Source organism: Carassius carassius, chromosome 29 (genome assembly GCF_963082965.1).
Source record: "Carassius carassius chromosome 29, fCarCar2.1, whole genome shotgun sequence".
NCBI classification, from domain to species: Eukaryota; Metazoa; Chordata; class Actinopteri; order Cypriniformes; family Cyprinidae; genus Carassius; species Carassius carassius.
Genome location: NC_081783.1, coordinates 14,598,024 through 14,623,398, shown reverse-complemented (window position 1 = coordinate 14,623,398; position 25,375 = coordinate 14,598,024). Strand labels below are relative to the sequence as shown.

The 25,375-nt window shown below is 40.0% G+C and overlaps 1 protein-coding gene across 2 annotated transcripts in view; it reads left to right on the top strand.

Moving 5' to 3' along the window:
* Positions 1–25,375, top strand: part of fstl5 (follistatin-like 5) — a 130,301-nt gene that overhangs the window by 92,153 nt on the left and 12,773 nt on the right. For both annotated transcript variants that reach the window (XM_059515998.1, XM_059515997.1), the window contains exons 8-13: positions 209–329; positions 4,892–5,053; positions 6,388–6,522; positions 21,512–21,538; positions 21,615–21,733; positions 23,463–23,612. In XM_059515998.1, the coding sequence (XP_059371981.1) occupies positions 209–329; positions 4,892–5,053; positions 6,388–6,522; positions 21,512–21,538; positions 21,615–21,733; positions 23,463–23,612 (714 nt within the window). The remainder of the gene's footprint in view (positions 1–208; positions 330–4,891; positions 5,054–6,387; positions 6,523–21,511; positions 21,539–21,614; positions 21,734–23,462; positions 23,613–25,375) is intronic.

Sequence of the window (25,375 nt, the reverse complement as noted above, 5' to 3'; positions counted from 1 at the left end):
GCAAGCTGCTCCCTTTTCTCTCTGCAGTCCAGTATCTGGATGCTTGATTGCGCTTCAACATTTTTATTTGCAGATTAATGCATTCAAGCTAACATTGATTATAGGACTACACTGACATTTCCTGCTCTGGGCTGTTGTTTGCACTTGTGTGTCGTAATCTTTCACTCTGTAAGGTCATGGTGATGGTAGTTTTGTGTATTTTTAACAGGATTTCGGAGATGATGGATCACTGTACATTACCAAGGTGACCACTACACACATGGGCAACTACACCTGCCATGTAGACGGCTACGAGCAGCTTTTCCAAACGCACACCCTACAGGTTAATGGTATGTAATGTATGAGTCACTTGCATTATTGACCAATCAAAATCATGTTTTCCAGAGAGCTGTATAATAAGCATTGGATTTAAAGAAATAATGAATGGATTCCAAAATGAAACATGCACTTTACTGTAGCTCATTCAATATTTATGTTCACTGCAAGCACACAACACAACATGTACATTGTACAGTCGTGGCCAAAAGTTGAGAATTACATAAATTAGTTTTCAAAAAGTTTTCTGCTAAACTGCTTTTAGATCTTTGTTTCAGTTGTTTGTTATGTACTGAAATATAATTACAAGCACTTCATACGTTTCAAAGGCTTTTATCGACAATTACATGACATGTATGCAAAGAGTCAGTATTTGCAGTGTTGGCCCTTCTTTTTCAGGACCTCTGCAATTCGACTGGGCATGCTCTCAATCAACTTCTGGGCCAAATCCTGACTGATAGCAACCCATTCTTTCATAATCACTTCTTGGAGTTTGTCAGAATTAGTAGGTTTTTGTTTGTCCACCCGCCTCTTGAGGATTGACCACAAGTTCTCAATGGGATTAAGATCTGGGGAGTTTCCAGGCCATGGACCCAAAATTTCAACATTCTGGTCCCCGAGCCACTTAGTTATCACTTTTGCCTTATGGCACGGTGCTCCATCGTGCTGGAAAATGCATTGTTCTTCACCAAACTGTTGTTGGATTGTTGAAAGAAGTTGCTGTTGGATGGTGTTTTGGTACCATTCTTTATTCATGGCTGTGTTTTGGGCAGAATTGTGAGTGAGCCCACTCCCTTGGATAAGAAGCAACCCCACACATGAATGGTGTCAGGATGCTTTACTGTTGGCATGACACAGGACTGATGGTAGCGCTCACCTTTTCTTCTCCGGACAAGCCTTTTTCCAGATGCCCCAAACAATCGGAAAGGGGCATCATCGGAGAATATGACTTTGCCCCAGTCCTCAGCAGACCATTCACTATACTTGCTGCAGAAGATCAATCTGTCCCTGATGTTTTTTTTGGAGAGAAGTGGCTTCTTTGCTGCCCTTCTTGACACCAGGCCATCTTCCGAAAGTCTTTGCCTCACTGTGCGTGCAGATGCGCTCACACCTGCCTGCTGCCATTCATGAGCAAGCTCTGCACTGGTGGCACTCCGATCCCGCAGCTGAATCCTCTTTAGGAGACTATCCTGGCGCTTGCTGGACTTTACAAGAATTGAACCTCTTTCCTTGAAGTTCTTGATTATCCTATAAATTGTTGATTTAGGTGCAATCTTAGTAGCCACAATATCCTTGCCTGTGAAGCCATTTTTATGCAACGTCTGCATAAAATGGCTGCGTGCGTTTCTTTGCAGGTCACCATGGTTAACAATGGAAGAACAATGATTTCAAGCATCACCCTCCTTTTAACATGTCAAGTCTGCCATTCTAACCCAATCAGCCTGACATAATGATCTCCAGCCTTGTGCTCCTCAACATTCTCACCTGAGTTAACAAGACGAGTACTGAAATGATCTCAGCAGGTCCTTTAATGACAGCAATGAAATGCAGTGGAAAGGTTTTTTTGGGATTAAGTTAATTTTCATGGCAAAGAAGGACTATGCAATTCATCTGATCACTCTTCATAACATTCTGGAGTATATGCAAATTGCTATTATAAAAACATAAGCAGCAACTTTTCCAATTTCCAATATTTATGTAATTCTCAAAACTTTTGGCCACGACTGTATGTGGCATGTTGTATACCATACTCTCATTCCATGTTGTGAAAAAAACAAGCAATTGAACTTGCCTCCGAACTTGTTGCCTAGCAATTAATCGTGGTCAGATCTGTGATGAAATTGGAAATTAATTAGGAGATGATACATGCCCTTTTTGTGTTTTAAGTCACAAGGGCACTAGTGCTTTCCTTAATTATGCTTCTGGATGACCAAAAGGATTGGAGTATTGCTTGGTTTAATTTTTTTTTCTCAGTCCTCAGTCAGTTTGGGTTTTTATTTTATTTATTTATTTATTTTTTTTGCGTCTGTGTAGTTTAATTTAAGCTAAAGCATTTCCATTTCTTTATAGCAGACAAACAGTTTTTAATTAATGTCCTGCATGGCACACACAAATGACCACCAACCTTTTGGTTTTCATTTGTAGTCCTTAGAGCCTTTGTCATTATTATAAATGATAAATCTAATCATGTTGCTTTGTTTTCCAGGCAGGGGTTTGTTTGATTGCTAACTGAGGTGAATAAAATAAATGTAAAAAAAGAAAGAAAAATATTAATAAGCCTCTTGCGAAGCCTACCTCTGTTATGTATGTGTACTGTGTGTATGTATACTGTGTGTGTGTGTGTGTATATATATATATATATATATATATAATGTGTGTGGGTTTCATTTTCTGTTATTTTTAAAGACCGTAAAGAGCACACAGATATGAGAACCGTGTAAGCTGGGAAAATGAAAAGGGTCGGACAGGTTCACAGAGACCTGCTGAGTCTCAGAGGTGGTGAAATGGAGAGGAAACTCTAATCGAGGACACTGAAAGCTCATCAGCACTGACGCACCTACACAAGCTCCAGAATAACACACACTTCTCACTGCCGCATGTAATGGACACGTCCGCACACCAAGAGAGACAAAGACAAACATAAACTAATAAATCTGACTCTCAGTTTCACGGAGGAACAAATACACACAGAGAATTTATCCGGTCCAGTGATGGTGGACTTACACGCTGCCAAGACACTTGCTTATTCTCACAGAAAATCAACACTGAGGAAAACAAAGAAAATGTGGGCAGAGGAATAAAAGGAGGGAGATTGGAGGAGACAAGGGGCCATGAGAATTTTGTGATAGAGCTGTCAGCTTTGATGCGTTTCACACAGGGGACAATCTCAAGTCGATCCCCAGGTAAAAAAATACACACAAAGATAGATTCAGTTACACATAGAAACATCTACACACAGAAAGAAAAGTCATTTCGTAAGGATTTTTACCTTTTCTAGGTTGAGCTTAGTAAAGAACAAATCCATATGGCTTTTTTTGTTTGTTTGCTTGCTTGCTTGTTTGTTTTGTTTTTTGGCCATATCAGAGTTTTGGCCGAAGATATTTCCTCACAGCTATTTTTATGGCTTCAAAACACTTGCGTTGTATGAACAATATACGACTCAAGTGTTTATATACTCTGGACTATGACTGGGCTTTTGCAGAACCTTGATTCTTTTCTCTTCAGCCGTTCTATTGTAGATTCGCTGGTGTGCTTTGGATCAATATACCTTTGCATCACCCAATCTTGACCAAGCTTTAACTGTTGGACGGATGTCCTCACATTTGACTCTAGAATATTTTATATTCTAAATATTAACAGAGGAGTTCATGGTCAACTCAATGACTGTGAGGTGCCCAGGTCCTGTGGCTACAAACCAAGCCCAAAATCATCAGCCCTCCACCAGCATGTGTGACTTTTGGTATGAGCTGTTTATGCTGATATGCTTGTTAGGTTTTCACCAAACAGCAGCTGTGCATTATGGCCAAGCATCTTCACTTTGGTCTCATTCATTCAAAGGTCATTGTTCTAGAAGACTTATGGTTTGTTAAGATGCAACTTTGCAAACCTAAACCGTGCTACTATGCTTTTTTTTTTTTAGATTGAAGAAGCTTTCTTCTGACAAGCCTTCCAAACATGCCATACTTGTCCCATATTTTTGTCACCCATTGCTTTTCCACTTTGTTAAATAAACAATGACACAGTGCAATATGTCATGTGTTGTTGTTCATCTGAAGTTTAATTTTCCAAATTTTAAGACCTGGAACGAGCCTGCTAATTTTTTATGTCCTGATAAGGAAAACCATGGAATACAATAGGGTGTCCTTACTTTTTATAACTTGTAGACACGAGGCTTCTGGTCAGGTGCTGTAGGTAAATCACACCCTTGCTCATATAGATATGCTATGCTCTTACTTTCTCAAACTCTGTATCACATATATGCTGATATGCTTTCATACATTTCCATCATGCATGGCTTTGTTTTCACGTGGTTTACTGTTTATCATAATCTGCTCATTACCAATGAGCTGATCTTGATCTTTTTACACTAAATGATTTCTGCCTCCCAATCGTGAGTGAAACTCCACAGTAAATAGTCCCAGGGAGCTTAAGACTCCGATTCTACTCCTTGTGCCTTGAAGCAAAGCATTTCATTAAATCAACCCCCTTGCGTGCTACAAAATGGTGCCCCCCGCCACCGCTGTCCAAACATTTCTCCCATTTCCTCATATAGAGTTCTAAATAAAGTAAACTGATTAAATCCAGATGCTTATTATTGTTGTTCATATTATTATAATTTTTTCTAAGAGTAATCTTTATTTAATAATTGACAATTTGGCAACCATCCTCTCAAGCTGAGTTTCCGTGATGATTTGGTGGCATATAGAAGATTTTTGAAAGTCAAAAGGCAAACAAATATGTTCTTGAAAAAATATGTTGCTATTCTTACCATCCAGGATGTTGTTTATTTGTTGATTCAATCACTTTGCTTACAAATCTGTCCTTTTCTTTTTATGTGTGTTTTTTTTTTTAATAGTGCCCCCTGTTATCCGGGTGTATCCAGAGAGCCAGGCACGTGAGCCGGGGGTCACAGCCAGTCTGCGGTGCTACGCTGAGGGCATCCCCGACCCACAACTCTCATGGCTGAAGAACGGCATGGACATCACCACAAAACTCTCCAAGCAACTCACACTTCAGGGTACAAACAAATAACCACTTGAAATGTAATTCTTATGACTAAAACAGTAATGCTGCTAATTATGGATTTTATGGAATTATGGATCCACACAGATGGATTGTATGTGACTATTATGAATGGGAATCATAAAGAATTGACTCATTTTGATTCTGGTTCCTAATAGTCCTATTTAAGGGCTTTTTAGTTTAAGAAATAAATATTTGGAATGAAAATTCAATTCCACTGCCTAATGAAATATGGAATTTTAATAATAAAGGTGTTTTAAAACATACTTAATGACTTTTCAGTCTTTTTAGATGTGACATTAAGTATACACTGCCGTTCAAATGTTTGGGGTCAGTAACACTTTTTAATATTTCTCGATTATATTTTATCACTTAACACTATGCTGAAAATTCAGCTTTGCATTACAGGAATACATTTTAAGCTATATTAAAATGTAAAAAAATAAAATTAATAATTATATTAATTTTGTAATTCCATATTACTGTTGATTTTATTGTATTTTTGATCAAATAATTGCAGCCTTGATTAGCATAAGATATAATTATTAGATGTTTTGTTTTATGTTTTACTGGAAAATCCCAAACTTTTTAAAATGTAGTAACAATATTTTCTGCTTTTGAATAAAAAAACTACTGACAGAGGCATAATGTTGTCTTACTTACAATTAACGGTTGGACTAAATGTTCATGTTTAAATCACTAAAAATAAGCGACTCATAAGAATAATTTTTGTAATCCATCCATTCTGGTCTGTTTGGCATTGTAGATTCAGTAGTGGTTAATGCAACGCTAAATAAGTAGTGAAGAAAACTCTGTCAGGATAAAAATATAACCAGTTCTGAATTAGAATTCAGGGAATTCCCAAGTCTAATGACAATACAGTTCTCTATTCTCAACAAAAGCTTTACACTAGCAGATTTCACATTGAAAAAAAAAAATGTACCCATATCCTTACACAAGCCATCGTTGATCTTGTCATTCTGAAGCAGCTTTATTTAGCCTTCATGCCTTCTGGTTGCACTGAAGCAGTGACTGACGTGTTTTTTTCATGATCTAGATCTTTACTCAATCCCACCATCCCCCCTGTGGGGCCTCTCCTCAACAAACATTCTTCCAACGTCAGCTGTTCAGACTAAAGCTAACATGACAACTTGAGAACACTATAAATGTTTAAGCCGATATCAAACACATTTTTTACAATCCCATTAGAAGGATTTACATAAATAGAACTGTTTCTTTCTCAAGTAAATTAGAAATGATGGTGGAAAAGTTCACTTCAGGCTTTCCTTCATACTTTTTTTTTTTTTTTTTTTTTTTTTTCCTTTCCAGCTAATGGGAGCGAGGTGCACATCAGTAACGTCCATTTCGAGGACACCGGTGCCTATACCTGCATCGCCCGTAACGAAGCAGGAGTGGACGAGGACATTTCCTCTCTATTCGTGGAGGACTCGGCTCGGAAAACGTGTATGTATAAGTCATGAAGTGCAGCCCATCTGTCCTTATGATGGAACTTCACTCCCTGTTTCTTTGCATTATTCATCAGACTGAACGTTAATAGTTTATAAACTTCAGATAACTATAGATAATAACAGAAGGAGATGCAATATGGAAGAAGAGTCCCAGAGGCCAGATATTTCAATATTTGTCAGCAGTTTTATCGCACACTGTATTAAAATGTTTGAAAAACAATTTTCTATATATATATATATATATATATATATATATATATATATACACACACAGTACACTTTACTGTCACCTTTGATCATTTTAATGTGTCCCTGTTGAATAAAAGTATTCATTTCTGACCCCAGACTTTTAAACAGTAGCATATATGTGCGTTTATATAAATGCTTATGGATACAGTCAGGTTTATTGTATTGAAGCCATGAAGTTGTGGGCAGTGAAGGATGCAGAGTAACCTCACAGGTCACCATACACTCATCGTTCACATTTTCTGTAATGGTTTTGTGGAGGTGTTGGGATATGTAGTCCTCAGACCGAGTTCAGGGGTCTAGCTATTGTAGTTTAGCGAGATTTGAGAGCAATGCACTGTGCACACAGAAGGCCATGGTTTCCTCACAGGTCACAGAGCCTGAGCCAGTGCTGTCTGTGCGCATGCATAATGGATGACAGTATTTACACCGATTCTCTATTGCTCTGCCCACTGATCTGGAGTCAGTTCATCCAGACCCCTTGATCTCTTCTCTGACAGGTGAACTCTGCCAGCTGTCTGGATCAACACTCACTGTAGACCGTCTCACTCATGGTTTCTCCTCAAGCAGACTTATATGATCTCTATGATCGCTATGTTAAAGAATATTCTCATAGGCGTGATATAGCAAATCATTTGTATTAGAATATATTTTTCATTTGGACCCAAAAGCAACATCATTGTTGGTGTTTACGGTGAAATGCTCATTTTCACTCAATCTCCTGTTAATCTTGAGTACCTATAGAGTAGTACTGCATCCTTCATATCTCCAAAAAGTCTTTAGTTTTATTATATTTATAAGAGAAAAATAGTCTGTGCCGATTTTTTTTTGGAAAAACACGAGCATCTGGAAGCGTGACGTGTGGGCGGAGCTAAAGAATCACGAGCGCGAGTAGGCTTTTGCGTTGAGAGCGTTTGGAAGTTGTGACATTACCGTGAGGAAAAAAAAAAACATCATCCAAAACAAACCATGGCTAACAGTCAGATTCAGCCGTTTATTTATGATCCAGAATCAGATCACGAGGCTGAAACTGAACGAGAGCAGCAGCAGCAATGACTACAGCAGGACGTCTCTATGTGGTATGTATTGAAACTGTATATATTTGCTTAGCGGTTTTGGAAAATGACTAAGTTCCACTTTGTCGTCTTTTTTTTCATCTTTAAAGGTGTACAAGGTTTACTTGATGTGTTTACGCGCCGATAGCTAAGTTAACAACACAGAGATATTTGGAGCAGTTTTACTCACCGCCTGCGGTTCCAACACACGATCGTGACCCTTTTTCGTTGGGATTGCATCATCCTTAAATAAACGATATGCAAATCCGGCGTCAAACTGGGCCTTGTTTGTAAAACAAGCATCTTCGAAATGCAGGGAACAAACAAAATCACTTGCACAACTCTGTCGACACTCTGTAAAAATAAACTCTGTCCACTGGTCCCTTAATGTTTTTTTTTTTTTGGTAATCTGTGCAGGGTTGTCTTGCCCTCGCAACCAAAAACACACTTCTTTTGTGACATTTCGCGACGCTCTCGCTCTGATCAGTGAATGTCTCTCCTCCGCTCTGCTCTACGGGAGCGTGCGCTCTTCCGGCAGAAGTGCCCTTAGGACCCATATAAGGAAATTCCGCTCCATCTAACGTCACACAGACCCATACTCGAAAAAAACTTTCCGAAACTTGTGACAAACCGGAACAACCTACAACTTACAACTCAATTTTTGAAACTTTGTCCATGTTTAGCATGGGAATCCAACTCTTTAACAGTGTAAAAAACTCAGTATACATGAAATAGCATTTCACCCCCCCTTTAAAGGAACCGTTTGTTGCTCACTTCGTTTTTTTTTTATTTTATTTAATTTTTTTTTATGCCATTGCAGTGAATGGTGATTGAAGCATTAATCTTCTAAATGCATCATAAAAACAGTCCAAACCTACAAGTATACATAGTCAATTAATATTACTTAGTCAGTACTTAAATGTACAATTACACTGTAACAAGGACACCTTAAAAAATAGTGTAACCATTTTAGTAATGCTTTATAATATTATTTTTTTTATCATTAACAAATATTAATTATATTATGCTTAACTGATCATTTAGTTAATATATTCAAATAGAAATGTGAGATAATGTGCTTATTAATGTTTCCTAATGAACTTATTACCTAATGATTAACATTATTTCATGTTGATTAAATGCTAAATGCTTACAGCTTTATTTCAGTTACCGAAAATGATTTTAATAGTTTTAGTTTTTGTTAACAGTAACACTGTTAACACAGTAAGCACTGCCCTACAGTGAGCTGAAACTGAATTACTGAGTCAGTGATTTAAACCAAACTGTTGGTTTCATTAAAAAAATAATAATAAAAATAAAATCAAAAGAATGATTAGAGTTCTCTCTAGGAGATCTAGGGCATCAACATTTTCTTTGATTGAAGACTTGTTTTACACACAAAGCTATTGTATGTCACACATTAATGGTGCTTTTGCATCACTGTTGACTCATTATTCATTGCATTATTAACTGCAAAGTGCATACAGCTAAATTATTTATAATTCTTAAATCTTCCACGGAAGATTGGATTTGATCAACATGAAGGTGAGTGAATAATTGAATTTTGGGTAAACTGTTCTTTTAATGCATTAGTGTGTGTCACTAGTAGCTCTGATACGTCTCTTGTGTTAAAACTGGGCTAAACGGTTGGATTTGATAGTCTGTGCTATTGCTTTCATTGGGCATGAGAGGAACAATCCTGCACTGTCAGCTGGGGTTTCCACTTGCATTATTCCTGCAACGGCAGGTCTGAACTCATAAGCCTGAGATGATACACGGCTTGCTGCTTCCACAGAGCGCACCAGCCCGGCAAATACATTTCCAACTTGTGCCCAAGCACTACATTTAAAATTGTTCTTATTGATATCAATGATCCTTTAGCCAGCTGCTTCAGCTTTGTGTAATTAATTTGTCCTTGTTGCTGTGTAACTTATGAATGGGAGATGTGGTTTTTATACAGTAAGGTGCATGCCTAAAATTAGCTTCCACTGAGGTTTGGTTACACAAGACGACCACTGATACAGAGCAATAAAAACTAGGACTCCTAGCACAAAGTTGTGTGTTGGTTGGTGAATGTACAGTGAGGATTACAGTTTCTGAAAGGTTGTAGGGGCGTGTGACAAAAGTAATCGCACATCTAAAGGGCAAAACAAGGTGAAGTTGGTGGACAGCCATTAGCAATTGGGGTCAGAGCTGTTATACAGGTCAGTGGAGGAAAACACACTGCACTCAGAGGGGGAGATAATAATCTTGGTCCCCTCTCTCTCCTCAAGCTTTACAGGTCAGACCGTGTCCTTCAGCCCAGCCATGGTGCTCTAGAGATCATAAAATTGGATGTCCGCCAAAACATTTAAAGAGCCACTGAGTAAAAGTCTTCCGGTTTTGTTTCTAATGGCCTAAAGTTGAAATGTGTATTTTTTCACTGTTAAAAGGCATTGGGTTTTTTTCAACAACACATTAAGTTTTATAGCTGCCATTTTCAATTATTGCTGTGTTTCTTTTATTCAGGCCAACATGTTGACTTCTTATATAGAGATTACAGATTACAAAAGTTTGGAACCAATAAGAATTTATGTATCTTATGCTCACTAAAGCTGCATTTAATTAAAAAATAAAATAAATAGTAAATTATAGTTCCCTTTCAGTCGGTCACTCTCGACGCCACGTTGGTGACCGACAAATATGGATAATGCTTCGATAGACCAATCTACTTTGAGTGTAAACTAAATGAGCCAATGCACATTGGCATGCAATTATTGCATCCAGCTGCCGCTGATCACTGCGTGAGTATAAGAGGGCAGCAGGTGCAATGCATAACAGCTTTTCGCTTCGAAGCCGAGCAACAGTGTCGTTCTGCTTACCTTGAACTGTGTCTATGGTGAACTGCGAGTTCAGCACGCTCTGGGACGCTTCCTGTTTTGGCAGGATTGCGCTACAGCAGCGGTTGTTCCAATTTCGAGTGGGTTGCACACTTCAGGCTGCACTATCCCCTGTCGTGTGGCAAGCGGCAATCTCCCCTGTGCGCCGTGGCACTGAAAGAGCATTTCCTAAAAGAGCAAATTTTCTCTAAAAGAGCTTCACGGGTGCGTCTTTTTAAAGACGACGGGTCTTCCTTTTAAGGATGCCATTTCCCCCGTGCGTTTCTGGGTGAAGTCGTTACCTGGCACCGGGTGATGGTCATGATCGTTGCCTCATGTGTCTGGGCATCAAGCACGCTGAGGTGGCTTTCGTGGATGCGTCATGTTCCCATTGCGGGAAGATGACCATCTCGGAGCTGCAAACCAGCCTCCGCTACCTTCAAGGGGGCGGAGTCCCGCTGCCTCTGCCGCGATCTGGGGCTCGTTCTGGCAGACAGACGAGGTCCACTTCCGGTAGTGGCTCAGGGACACAGTGGTGGCAAACCCAGCAGGGAACCAACCCTCTGGGGACCACCACTCCTCTTGCACCTCCGATCCAGTGGAGCAACCCACGGAACGCACTGGGCCCTCTACAATGAGCGTACCAGTGGTATCCAGCGGGCCTCCCCTCGACCGGATGTCGATCTCAGCATAGGAGGGAGAGCAATCAGTGGAAGATTCGGCTGCGCTGCCGCCCTCTGGGACGGTGGCAAGGCCCGAGTCGGACCCTGAAATGTCAGTTATGCTTTCCCGGGCCTCCGAGAGGGTAGGGCTAGAGTGGAATCCTCCATCGCGTCCCGAGCCCTTGTGGCTGGATGATTGGTTTCTCGGGGTGGCGCGTGCTGGTTCTCAGCGCCCCACCCCAGTGCCTTTCTTTCCGGAAGTGCATGACAAGCTCACCAGGTCGTGGACGGCACCTTTTACTGCCAGAAACCGGCCGGGACCCTTATCTCTGGGTCCCAGGGGGGCACGGAGAGTTGCGGACGGCCAAGCTCCGGACCTCACTCATCCTCCTCCTTCGCCAGATGGCAGCGGGCGGTTCGCCCTAAAAAAAGCCCTACTCACGCACCCTCTGCCAACCCGTGGAACCAGGTGAGCCATGCACCCCACATCACACTCCAGCCTGCTCACAAGCCTTCCAAGTTGGGTCCCTGTGTTCCACCTTGCTGCCCCACTGCGGGTATGGCTGTGGTTCCGCTGGTCCCGCTTGTACGGTTTTTAAGTACCTGGTCAGCACTACCCAGCCCGTCTCGCTGGCTTCTGCGGACCATCAGCCTCGGCTATGCGATTCAGTTCGCGTGGCGTTCCCCCAAGTTCCGCGGTATCCGCTTCACTGCAGTGAAAGCGTCCGATGCCCCTGTCTTGCGGGAAGAGATCGCAGTCCTACTGGCGAAGGACGCGATAGAGCCGGTCCCTCCAGCCGATATGAGGACGGGGTTTTACAGCCCCTACTTCATCATTGTACCCAAGAAAGGTGGTGGGTTACGGCCGATCTTTGATCTGCGAGTTTTGAATTGGGCCCTCCGTCAGCTACTGTTCAAAATGTTGACACAGACGCATTTTCGGGTGCATCCGTCCCCAAGATTGGTTTGCAGCGATCGACCTGAAGGACGCGTACTTTCATGTGTCCATCCTTCCGCGCCACAGACCTTTTCTGAGCTTTGCGTTCGAAGGACGGGCATATCAGTACAAGATCCTGCTCTTCGGACTGTCCCTGTCTCCCCGTGTCTTTACGAAGATCACTGAGACCTGGTTCCCCGAACTAGTGCTCCTCTCGACAGCCCCTCCTTGGCCGGTTCCTCTGAGGAGGGATTTACTGACTCGGAGACGGGGCACCATTTGGCGGAGGTTCTAGGTGACCTACCCCAAGAGGTAGTGAACACCATCACTTCAGCAAGAGCACCGTCTACGAGACACGCTTATGCTTTGAAGTGGAACCTGTTCGTTGAGTGGTGTTCTCCTCGCCAAGAAGACCCCCGAAGATGCCCGATTGCGGTCGTGCTATCCTTTCTGCAGCAAGGGTTGGAGCGAAGGCTGTCTCCCTCCACCCTCAAAGTCCAGGTTGCCGCTATTGCTGCGTACCATGACCCCGTGAATGGGAAGTCTCCGGGTAAGCATTACCTCATCGTCAGGTTCCTTAGAGGAACCAGGAGGTTAAATCCTTCCCGGCCCCCTCTATACCCCTTGGGACCTGACTCTAGTGCTTAAATCACTACAGCAGTGCCCATTCGAGCCTTTGCATTCAGTTGAGCTAAAGTTTCTTTCATTGAAAACTCTGCTCCTGCTTGCACTGGCCTCCATCAAGAGGGTAGGGGACCTGCATGCATTTTCAGACGACGAATCGTGCCTAGAGTTCAGGCCGGCTGACTCCCAGGTAATCCTGAGGCCCCGGCCTGGCTACGTGCCCAAGGTTCCCACTGCATCCTTCAAAGACCAAGTGGTGAACCTGCAAGTGCTGCCCCTGGAGGAGGCAGACCCAGCCCTGGCTGTGCTTTGTCCCGTCCGAGCATTAAGGTGCTACGTAGACCGGACACAAAGCTTCAGGACCTCAGACCAGCTCTTTGTCTGTTATGGAGGCCGGCAGAAGGGGAGTGCCGTCTCTAAGCAGAGGATGGCCCACTGGATTGTGGATGCCATAACCCTGGCTTATCAGGCTCAGGGTGTGCCCTGCCCGTTCAGGTTACGAGCTCACTCAACTAGAAGTGTTGCATCCTCCTGGGCGCTGGCTCGTGGCACCTCGCTGACAGATATTTGTAGAGCTGTGGGTTGGGCGACCCCTAACATGTTCGCTAAATTCTATAGCCTTCATGTAGAGCCGGTATCCTCCTGTGTTCTCACCTCAAATGGGTAGTGGCACTGAGAGGCCCCGGTTAGTGTCGGCTTGCTTAAACTGCTCCAGAGTGTCCGTACTGTAGACCCTCCATCACCCTAAGCAGCTGGACGCGGCAGAACATCCGGCACCAGACCTTCATGATGAATCCGTGAGAACCATGGAAGGGTGGGTTCCATATTGAGACCCAAGCGGTACTCATGTGTATAGTCCACGGTATAGCCTTAGAGCTTGTGTTTCCCCGGCAGACTTCTGCCTTCCCAAGAGGGCTTTTAATCACCTCAAATTTCTCCGGGTACTCCTAAATGGATGCTATGTGTATTTGCCTCAGAGACCTCCTTCGGGAAGGATGGGGCTTCCGCAGCGTCCCGGTTCCAGACGGACCGGGTACGTTTTCCCAGTGTTATCCAATCTCACCCAGTGATGTAGTGCTTTGACAACGGTGAGTGGAGCTACTTGTTCTGAGCCCCGGCCTACACCTAATAGGGGCGCAGGCGGCTCGCAAAGGGCACTGGAAGGGGCAGCATCCATGGCGCTTTGATAGGGATCCCATATTCGTCGGTCACCGACGTGGCGTCGAGAGTGACCGACTGAAAGGGAATGTCTTGGTTTCATATGGTAACCCTCGTTCCCTGAAGGAGGGAACAGAGACGCCACGTCCCGTCGCCATGGTTGCTGTACTGCCGCTGGGCTGCCGGGTCCCCGGCTCGACTCCTCAGCGAAAAACTGGTATGCATTGCACCTGCTGCCCTCTTATACTCACACAGTGATCAGCGGCAGCTGGATGCAATAATTGCATGCCAATGTGCATTGGCTCGTTTAGTTTATACTCAAAGTAGATTGGTCTATCGAAGCGATGTCCATATTCGTCGGTCACCGACGTGGCATCTCCGTTCCCTCCTTCAGGGAATGAGGGTTACCATACGTAACCGAGACGGTAAATATAGTACATATTATTACAATTAAATGAGTATTTACTGTTTTTTAATTTATTAAAAATAAAAATATATTTTTATCATATATTGTAAAATATATATTATAAAGCTAAATATACACTATATACACTTCAGAGTCACATGGTCCTTCAGTAATCATTTCAAGTTGATTTGGTGGTCGAGAAATATTTGTTAGTTTTATTCATGTTGAAAACATTTGTTTTGCTTAAAGTCCGCATGAAATCAAAATTTAGGATTTTTTTTGCACAGATTGCTAGTCTTAAAGTCAACAATTAATCTGATCATTTGCTTACGCTCTGGAATATCATGCCTTGTCTAATGACGTCAGTTTGATGGATTGGGCAGAATATGTCTAATCAGACCCCTCCTACTATTAATTTGCTGTGAGTGAGAGATGAGAGGGGGAGCGCAAAAATAAAAACCCCAGCCTCTACTCAATATTCTGTTTCAGTTGTTGTAACGCAGTTCTTTTGCGGGAACCGGCGGACAATCAAAATGAAACTTTTATCATCAAATAAACACAAACAAAAACCAAGCACAACTAAAATCCAGGCCTGGTCCTCTTTCGTCCTTCACTGTCGTCGCTCCTGTTTTATATCTTTCCATCTCCTCCGCGGGACTCGAGACCGGTGGGTCGAGCAGGTGTCGCTCATTTCTCAATCACTCCACCGGCCTCACCCCGTTCCCACGGCTCTCGGCCCCGCCCCACTCGCCACAGTTGTAAATACATTACTATACTGAAATCCAGTCGGCAGTAACTTCAGGTTCATGCAGACTTTAATCTTTTGGAGGAAACAGTGAAACTGATTATTTTATAATTAAAAAGTTCAAAATGGCATTTAACTGAAATAAAAATATTTTGTTATAATATACCATTCTTTACTATCACATTTGATGAATTTAATGAATTCTTGCAGAGAAAAAAAAAAGTATAAATTTCTTCAAAAAGAAAAACGTACTGGGGCCAAACTATTAAGTTGTATATACATCTAAACGTATAATGTTAATTTTAAATTAAACATTATTAAAATATTTATTGAAATGTTATGGTTATTTTATATATATTAGGTGAGTCAGTAGATTAATATGGTCTTGGTTTGTTTCTTCATAAAAGACCAGATTTATTTTACCAGATAATTTTTGTGCTTCAAAAAAAGTTTGATGTAATATTGTGATCTATAGCAGAGGTAATTGATTTAGTTAAAGAATTAGCTGTTTTGGAAGAAAGTGTTTTTGGGAAACCAGTTTGGTAATGGTCGTTATTTTTGGACTTCTATTTAGTACTGCTTGTGGAGCAGGGACTACACACTTCACCTTTAGACTAACAGTCCGGCACCAAACAATATCTCATATCAATAACAATATACAAAGTCTCCCTTGTAAAACAATGCAAACATTCTGGTTCAATTAAGTTGTGAAGCAAATCCTGCAGCAAGTTGCTATCATTAAAAAAATTTCTTCTGGGACCAGACATGTACTCAAATAATTAGTGGAAATGTAAGCAGATGTGGGCTGAGGACGATTTAAACAGATGAGTGATTTGAGCCTGGGGTGATGCAAAGCACTCAGGTGTGATTGTGCTCATCATCTACGAACAAGAGAGACTATATGCTGTTGCTGTCTTGTCAAGGAGGAAAAAATACTGGCCAAGTATTTAAGGCTGTCAGATAAACACCACCTGCTGTAAACATACAAACAATAGTAGTGCTGATCTCCCGGTGGTCTGCTGCAGCTGTGTACTTAAGTTACAGGATTCCATGTTTACTCCACTGATATCATGAGAGATGGTGAACGCAAATAAAAGAACAGATGCAGAGAAGCAACATGTCTCTGAGTACCCACAATTCCACAGTCAAACACGAAACCCTTGTTAACAAAAGCCTCACCAAAAGCCAAATGTGATGGTTACTTTGTCTATTTATCTACTTTTTTTTGTTTGTATCAGGCAGTCTACTGTAGGGATCTTGTCAGATTTATAATTTCACACCCTGTAATTTTGTGTTCTGCACTGTCACAGTCTGAACAGTGTCAGCATCTCTTTGCCATTGCATGCTGGGATATAATTTAAGGATAAGTGCACAGAGCTCTATCCTAAAAAAAAGATTATATATATATATATACATATATATATATATATATATATATATATATATACATACATATACAGTACAGACCAAAAGGTTGGACAAACCTTCTCATTCAAAAAGTTTTCCTAATTTTCATGGCTATGAAAATTGTAGAGTCACACTGAAGGCATCAAGGGCTATTTGACCAAGAAGGAGAGTGATGGGGTGCTGCGCCAGATGACCTGGCCTCCACAGTCACCGGACCTGAACCCAATCGAGATGGTTTAGGGGTGAGCTGGACCGCAGGCTGAAGGCAAAAGGGCCAACAAGTGCTAAGCATCTCTTGGGGAACTCCTTCAAGACTGTTGGAAGACCATTTCAGGTGACTACCTCTTGAAGCTCATCAAGAGAATGCCAAGAGTGTGCAAAGCAGTAATCAAAGCAAAAGGTGGCTACTTTGAAGAACCTAGAATGACATATTTTCAGTTGTTTCACACTTTTTTGTTATGTATATAATTCCATATATAATTACACAGTTAATTCATAGTTTTGATGGCTTCAGTGTGAATCTACAATTTTCATAGTCATGAAAATAAAGAAAACTATATATATATATATATATATATATATATATATATATATATATATACACACACAGTATATATATATATAAACAATGCATAGTATGTGGCCCTTTTCTTTCTTTCAGACTGTTTTAATGAATAGCGTTTAGAGTAGTTCAGAATCCTTGCCTGAACACTTCATTCACTACAATTAGTCGAAATTTACACAGCTGGTTTCAGTAATTTGGTCTGCTTTTGTATTACTTTGGAAAAGTTCAAATAGCACATACGTCATACAGACCACTTTTAAACTGTATATACTTTTGCAAAGTTTGAATGCTTCAGAATCCATCCATTGTGACTGCATGTAAGGCATTTGGGTTGCATGGAAGAAAGCTGGTCAAATAGATTTGGAGCAGCTTGAGAGTGAATGAATGAGAGAATTGTTGTTATTGGATGAAACTTTATAAACTCATGTTTATACTTGTATAAATATAGCCCATAGTTGTAAAATACCAAGTGACTGAAGTCGGCATTAAAAAAACAATGTTTTCTTCTTAATTCTTGTTACCAGTCTTGTACATTGAAGACTGGAGTAAAATCACAGGAATAAAGTACATATAAAATAGTTTTCTATAAAAAAAAATTATTTAAATTGTATAACATTTCACAATATAACTTACATACAGTAGTTGTTGTTGTTTTTAATAAACACCTGTGTGCATAAAATACTTTCAAAAACGTTTACTCACCCCAAAACTTTTATGTTCAAATATTATAATTTGTGTTTCATGGTGACTTAACATTTTTCAGATATAATTTGAGTTCATTTTCTTAGTTTATGTCAGTAATGACCGAGCTGCTGAACACATCCTGTGTGTGCGAAGGTGTGTCTAAAGGACCGTTTTCCTGGACAGTTGAACCTTACACTATGTATCACTGCTCTAAGTCAGAAATTAATGGCTATCTTCTTTTCCTTTCTATCATCAAATGTATTTTCTGGAGTCTATTTCAGCATCAGCCCTTCTCTGAGGTGGTGCCCTACACCTGAGGGCATTATCCTCAATATCCAAAAGACTGTAGGAGTTTGTATTAAAGTTTAAAGAAAGCAATACCAGCAAAATAAGGTAGTGCACTCAACTGCAGCATGACCTTCCAAACCTACTAAATGAACAGTATTTTTTCCATATACATGCTACACACCACATATGGTAAAGGTTGCTTCAACAAATCATTCAGTCATATAGCATATTCACTTATTGAGTCTTCATAATTGTCATAATTAAATCATGTTCGCTTAATTATGCAGGACCACCAGGGGAATTTGCATAATGGAGCATTATCGTGATAGACGCAGAGTTGCATTCTCAACTCATGAATACTTTGATAGGTCCATGAATGATTCAGAGAGGCAAAGCAGAAACACAGACCCCAGGCATTTGTCTTGATTAGTTTTCCATTGTGTTGGAGACATAATTAGAGTCCAGCACTGGCCCTCACCTGTTTCGCCATCACAGTCAACTCGTACCACTGCTTGATCTCCCACCGGCAGCATGAAATGTGACTCTGCTGTTGGGAACATAGCATTTCGGGCAGAGTGCATTTGAGGTAAGGTTCAGCAGCCTAAGTATGGGATGTCACATGTCATGTCTTTTCCTTCATTCCTCAATAATACAAAATATAAATAATAATATATTAATTGGCTGGAATAAAATAAAATGTATATTAAAATCAACCTTTTAACTGCAATTTCAGTAAAAATTCCAATAAGTCATAGCATAATCATAGCCAGAGACAGTTTATAAGAGACATGTCACTTCTTCAGTCCTCAATACATATATATAAGGAAAACCCGTAACGGCAAAAATGGCGGTTGTGTGCACATGTCCTGCCCCTCCCGCTGGAAAGCCAATCATCTGCTTTTAACAGTCAAGCCGGGAAACATTTAAGCCTATCGTCTGGTTCCACTGACGTATGCGCACAGTTGAGGAACCCTTGCGCATGCGTAGTAAAGGTATAACCTGTGGGGGAAAAGGCGTTTTAAACCTTATTTTGGGGGAAAGTCATCAAATTTTTTCAGCGATTTTTATCATATTTCACTGCTGTTTCTATACATGCTGTTTTTATGTCTCGGTGACCTGTGAAAGTGCAGTTCTGACTCTCTGCCCATTCATTTAGATAGGAGCTGGTCTTGTTATTCTGAAATAGCTGCCCGGAGGCGTTGCCAAGATGGCGGCCGAGTGGCACGACTTGCCTGAAAGGACTTTGTCATAGCATAATTGGTATGTCGGGCATTTACAGTAGGTTATTACTTACAAAACTATTTAGAACATTAAGTAAAAAGATGGAAATGAAGGGAAAATAAATCAAATACATAACAGTGAATATGAGAATATAAGTAATAATAATAATAATAAAAATAATATACAAATATTACAGAAAAAAGACAAGTTAATGTACTTACAAGACTGTGGGATGGATAAAAATGTTTTCTTGTAGGGCTATTTTATTTTATGTACTTGATGTAACATTTATTTATGATAAACTTCATTCAAATGATGTCTAAATTGCGCCCAATACAGTCCGGTAGCCTAGGCCTACCTGTATGGTTAAAGTAATTCAATAATGTAATAATAATTTAAATAATTAAATAAAATAACTAATATAATTATTTCTTAATTCAAAATAAAATGCATCTCTGATAACCCCAGGTAACACAGGCATGTTTACACATTAAACTCGTGGCCACGAGAAAAAGATGTCGTTCCCTCAACATAGTATCTCACGGCCATGTCATAAGGATGTCCTCCACAACATATTATTACGGTCCCACGAGTTAATATGGCATTCCCATGATTTAATATCTCGTGGCTAAGGCAAAACTAAAAAAACTGAACATGTCCCCTCTGGGTCACCATAGAAAAGTATTTTATCATCAATATACAAATGATGATTTGTTGCATGTTGAGTCTAATGTGTAAAATAAATAGTGTTCCTTTAACGCAGAAACTGTATAAACATCAAATATGAATTTACTTTGTACCCAGATCAACACTTTGACTTATTTCACCAGTGTCCATACACCATTGCAAGCAACCTCTTACAGTATTTCTATGATTCTTTATTTCCCCTGGCCGGTGATGAATTGTGTCAATACTGTGTTATTGGAAAAGACTCCGGATCACATTACTTCCAAACCACTCCCTTCTGCTTTCATTTTATAGTGGAGCTCCATATTTCCAGAATCCTTTTCTTTTTTTTTTCACATTTCTCATAATTTGCTGATGCAATGGCAGTATTTTCACAAAAGTCTTCTAGATTGTGCTGTTTCATTAACTCATAGAAAAAGAACTTGACTAAGGACGTTTTGAAGATTAACTCTAGCTCCGTTACTGTCCAGAGAGTGGAATGAGAATCTCTTGGTGCAGGGATTGTAAGTAGCACAGGTGAATTGTGGGGGATTGATTCGCAGACTGTGAGAGATTGAATCAGATTGCTGAGGAGCAGTTGGAGGTCAAATCTTCACTACCAAACTGCACTATTTAACAATCACAAAGTTATAAGGAGGAGACTTTGGACATTATTGGCACAATATATTGTTCATTTCTGCTAACAAATATTGCACGAGCATAATAATGGCATATCGATTATTTGCAGGTAATGGCCATCTTTGTTATTTTTAGCACAAATGCTGATGCCATCAGGAAACATTTCTTCATAGTGGAGTTGTTTTTATTGTAGTTATTAGCCAGTGTATTCTGTACTAAAATGCTTTTGGAATTATTCAGGAGTTAATTGTGTGTGATATTTTTTGGTTATGCTTCAGCTATGCTTTGCTAAGCTACTTGATTGCCATAAGAGCCCTTTTAAAGGTATTTGATCATTGTTAGTAAGGCATGGATCTCAATCTCCAAAGTTTAAGTGTTTTAAAGGGTAATACAAGTCACAGCTCCAGTAGTTATGGGTAAATAATCATGCTTAATCCAAAGATATACTCTGACTTTCACCCTAATGCACATTGTTTCCTCTGTGTGAACACTGTGGTTGGTGACTGTGTGTGAGTGTATAAATCCCCATAGACTGACCTCAATGTACAATGCAGACACATATTGAGTACACATGAGCGAGTCGAATCAATAAGCTCCTCAGGTTGCAGAATATAATTACTTGGCAAAATCAAACACAACTCTCAGCATTAAACCACAGCAGGAAAAAAAGTACAAATGCTGTCGCAATTATCTGTTGGAGGTTTTTATAGCCAGAAGTTGTGAGTTAATCTTGTATCTCTGATGGGGTGGATTTAAAAAAAAATTGGATGGATAAAGTACAGCAAACATCTCTCACATGAGTCTTCTTTGTGTTGTCTTGCAGTGGCTAACATCCTGTGGAGAGAAGAAGGTAAGTAAGCATTGTGTTTCAATGCAATATTAATGTCTCTTGAGCCGTGAACAAACGTATCTATATCATACTACAGGTCTGGGGATTGGAAACATGTTCTATGTGTTTTATGAGGACGGTATTAAAGTCATCCAGCCAGTGGCCTGTGAGATTCAGAGACACATCAAACCCAGCGAGAAGCTTCTTGGCCTGCAGGTGAGCTGTCGTTTAAGACATTTTTAAGCACAACATACAGCATAAAGCATAACATAAAGCCTCTGTTTTCCTTCCTGCATGCTGTAGCCACAAGCAAATTGTGAAGTTTATGACTGCTATTTATTTATCAGCTTTCTTTTGCAATTATTTTACAACAAAAATGATTGATTGCTGGTGTCTGCATGAATTTCTATTTCTTACTTTAAATCAATCCATTCACCCTTTATCATCCATCTATCCATCCTTCTTTCTCTTCTTTCTTTCTTTATTTCTTTCTATGCATCTATGCATTCATATTTTTCCTTCCTTCGTTCCTTCCTTCCATTTCTTTTTCTAACTTTAAATCAATCCATTCACCCTTTTCTTTCACTCTTTCCATTAATCTATCATCCTTCATTCTGTTCACCTATCCATCTTTACTTCTCTCCAACCATTCTTCCCTCCATCTATCCTTTTCTCATTATTTATTTTCATCTATCCAGCCTACATCCATCCTTCCTTTCCCCATTATCTTTCATTCTTTCATCATCATCCATCTATCCATCCTTCATTCTCTTCTTTCTTTCTTTCTTTCTTTCTTTCTTTCTTTCTTTCTTTCTTTCTTTCTTTCTTTCTTTCATCCATCCATCCATCTATCATCTACCTGTCTATGCATCCTTTCTACTATTCTATTCTTCCTTCATTCCTTCCATCATCTATCCTTTTCTCATTCTTTCCAACATTCATCCTTCCTTCCTTTCCCCATTCTCATTCACTCTTTAACATCCATCTGTCTATCCTCCATTATGTTCACCCATCCATCTTTCCCCCATACTTCTTTCCTTCCTTCCATCCATCCATCCATCCATCCATCCTTCCTTTTCTTTTATATTCTACCCATCCATCTTTCTTTACTTGATTCCATCCTTTTTGTCTTTCACTCTTTCTATCCATCACACATCCATCTATACACCTTTCATTCTATTCAGGCTTCCTGTCTTCCTTCTTTCTTCCCTTCTTTCTTTCTTTCTTTCTTTCTTCCGTTCCTGACATGACCAGTAATTTAACCGCATGGAGTTTGATCCTCAGCACAGACATCAGCTGATCTCCTTCATCACTTTACATCGCTTACATCCCTCCTTGACTCTGAATATAAATTCTCTGCTCTTTCTGATAGACAGCTGTTAGATTTACACAAGCTATTAAATGATTGCCTTCCTCTGTTTAGCTGTTACGTTGGAGCTGGGTATGCTGATGAGACAGCTGTATTTGTTTGGGGATTGGGGCGGTGAGAGCTTGAGTTTCCAGACTCCAGAGAGGCAGCAGGCCTCTATTAGGACATCAATCAAATGCCAGGCCTTAACGGCAAGCCGCGGTGCAAACATTTAGGGAGCATTATGATGTGTTTTTCCTATGTTCTGCTTGTGGGAAATCACTATCACATGTACTTCCCTCCTATATTAAATATTCTCTGATCATTTTGAAGATCTTACAGATTGCAGTTTCAGTCAACAGATTCACCACAGGAGATCTTTTACTGTTTGATTTTACTGAGTAGATTTAAAAAAAAAAAAAAAAAATCTTCATGGAAAAGTTTAGTGGCATTGTTGAACTTCAACTCAGTTGTCAATTGTCAACTCATAGTTTCCTTTTACGTGAAGAACCACTTCTAAAAATCCATTTACTCTAATAATCCTTAATAATTCTTTGTGTAGTTTTAATGACCCTTTTTTGTACCTTATTTCTGAAGGAGGATGTCTGTCCACAAGTGGAGGGAGATAAGGAACAGAAATGTTTGTGGACATCAGCCGTCAATGTGAAGGACAAGTTAATTTACGCCACACAGCCTTTGCTGAACAGGTTGCTCATTGTAGATGTCCAATCCCAGAAAGCTGTTCAGGTAAGCCAAGGAATCAGTAAAATAAAACATTACTCTCATGAACATACTATAGACACCTCATTAAATTTAAATAATGCTGCATTTTAATATATGCAATGAGTCATTCTAGTTGGCATATTTTATTCTTTATTTTCACATGGTATGCAACATTTTCTTTTTCTTTTTTTCTGCCATGTGAACTCAATAATCTCTTGTTTAAGTAGTTTCTTCAAGGTACTCCAAACCAGAACTAATCACAATGTTAGCATGCCGTGTTCTGATTGACTGACGATCCGATCTGCTTGATCGAATCACGGTTGATCGCATGTTAATGCCAAGTATAAAAAACGCAGCCATAGAAGAGGCTGATGCTTCAGGCTGAAAAGTAGTTTTGTTTCAGAGTGACTGCCCAAATGAGTGCTATCAAGACTTTCTTCATGCCAGGCCTGACTTGGGTATTCCATGATGCCTCAGAATGTGCTGACAAGGGTCTCTCTGAGAATTCATTATTTAACCAAAACTTTTTTGTACGAATTAAAATTTCACACATCTGCTAAGGATAGTGGTGAGAATTTGTTCATCCGTGCTGAAGAGTTTCTATTATTTAGTCTAATCCTCGTAAGGGGGGAAGGGATGTGCTGGGATAAAAATTCAATGTGCACATCTGCTCCCACAGATTTTTGCACACATGGAGATTGACGCTGAAGACAACAATCACCCTCCTTCATCATGGCTAGACGAACAGTAGTTCTCTCCTGGTTTCTTTTAATGCGGTGTGTTGTCGAAACAAGCTGTTCAAATGCTCACATTCTGGAGGACTTAACCGTGAATGCTGCATCAGATCTGAAGTTAGAGACATTCTGAGGGGGAAAAAATGTACATACTGAGAGAGAGAGAGGGTGTAATAATTTTTGCAACGCTCAATGTGCAAATTACATTTTTTTTCATATTCGTGTGCATCCATGTAAGCACAATGAGGTGTGAAAATTGCACAGTAAGGCTATCACTGCACAAAATGAATCATTTGTTTCCCAGTGGAATATCTTCAGCCAGGTGACAGAGAATGGATATGGATGCAAAGCTATTATTGCAAACGGGCTGAGCTATTGTTACTGTCAGCACCCCATTTAAAATGCACACCCATACCAAACTCTGCATGTGGTTAAATAACATACAGCTGTACTTTTGGAAGCAACACACGTTCTCTCTGTCATGGATAGTTGCTTTGGAGGACTTGTAAACTTTTATGGTGACTTTTGTAGAATGTTAAAAAGCATGAATGAAATCTGCTTTATGAATTAACATAATGAGTTCCAGTGATTTGATTGAATTCTCACAAGGACGCTTGAAAAGCAAACAATGTGGAGAAGTGATCAATTTTTCAAAGACGCTCTACTGACCAGGGGCAAAAATGCTGAAGTGTGACTAGTTGTGCCTATCATGAGATAATTATAACATTTCACGTAACTTTGATCAATACTGTGTTGCATCTTTCTAATTAGATTGTGTGTCTTTTATAAGTGATCTGACTATGATAGTGTACATTATATCAAATTACTATAATATGAGTATATCTGTATATATTTGTGAATGTTTTAAAATTAGATTTATACGTTCACCTTCACCATTCAAGGCTTCAGTTATTTGATCAAATATATAGTAAGGCAGTATTTGTGAAATATTTTTATTTTTATTTAATTTTTTAAATAAGAGTACTTTATTCCTGTAATGGAACATTAGGGTCATGAAAAAACATTTTCAGCATCTATTCAGAAATCATTCTA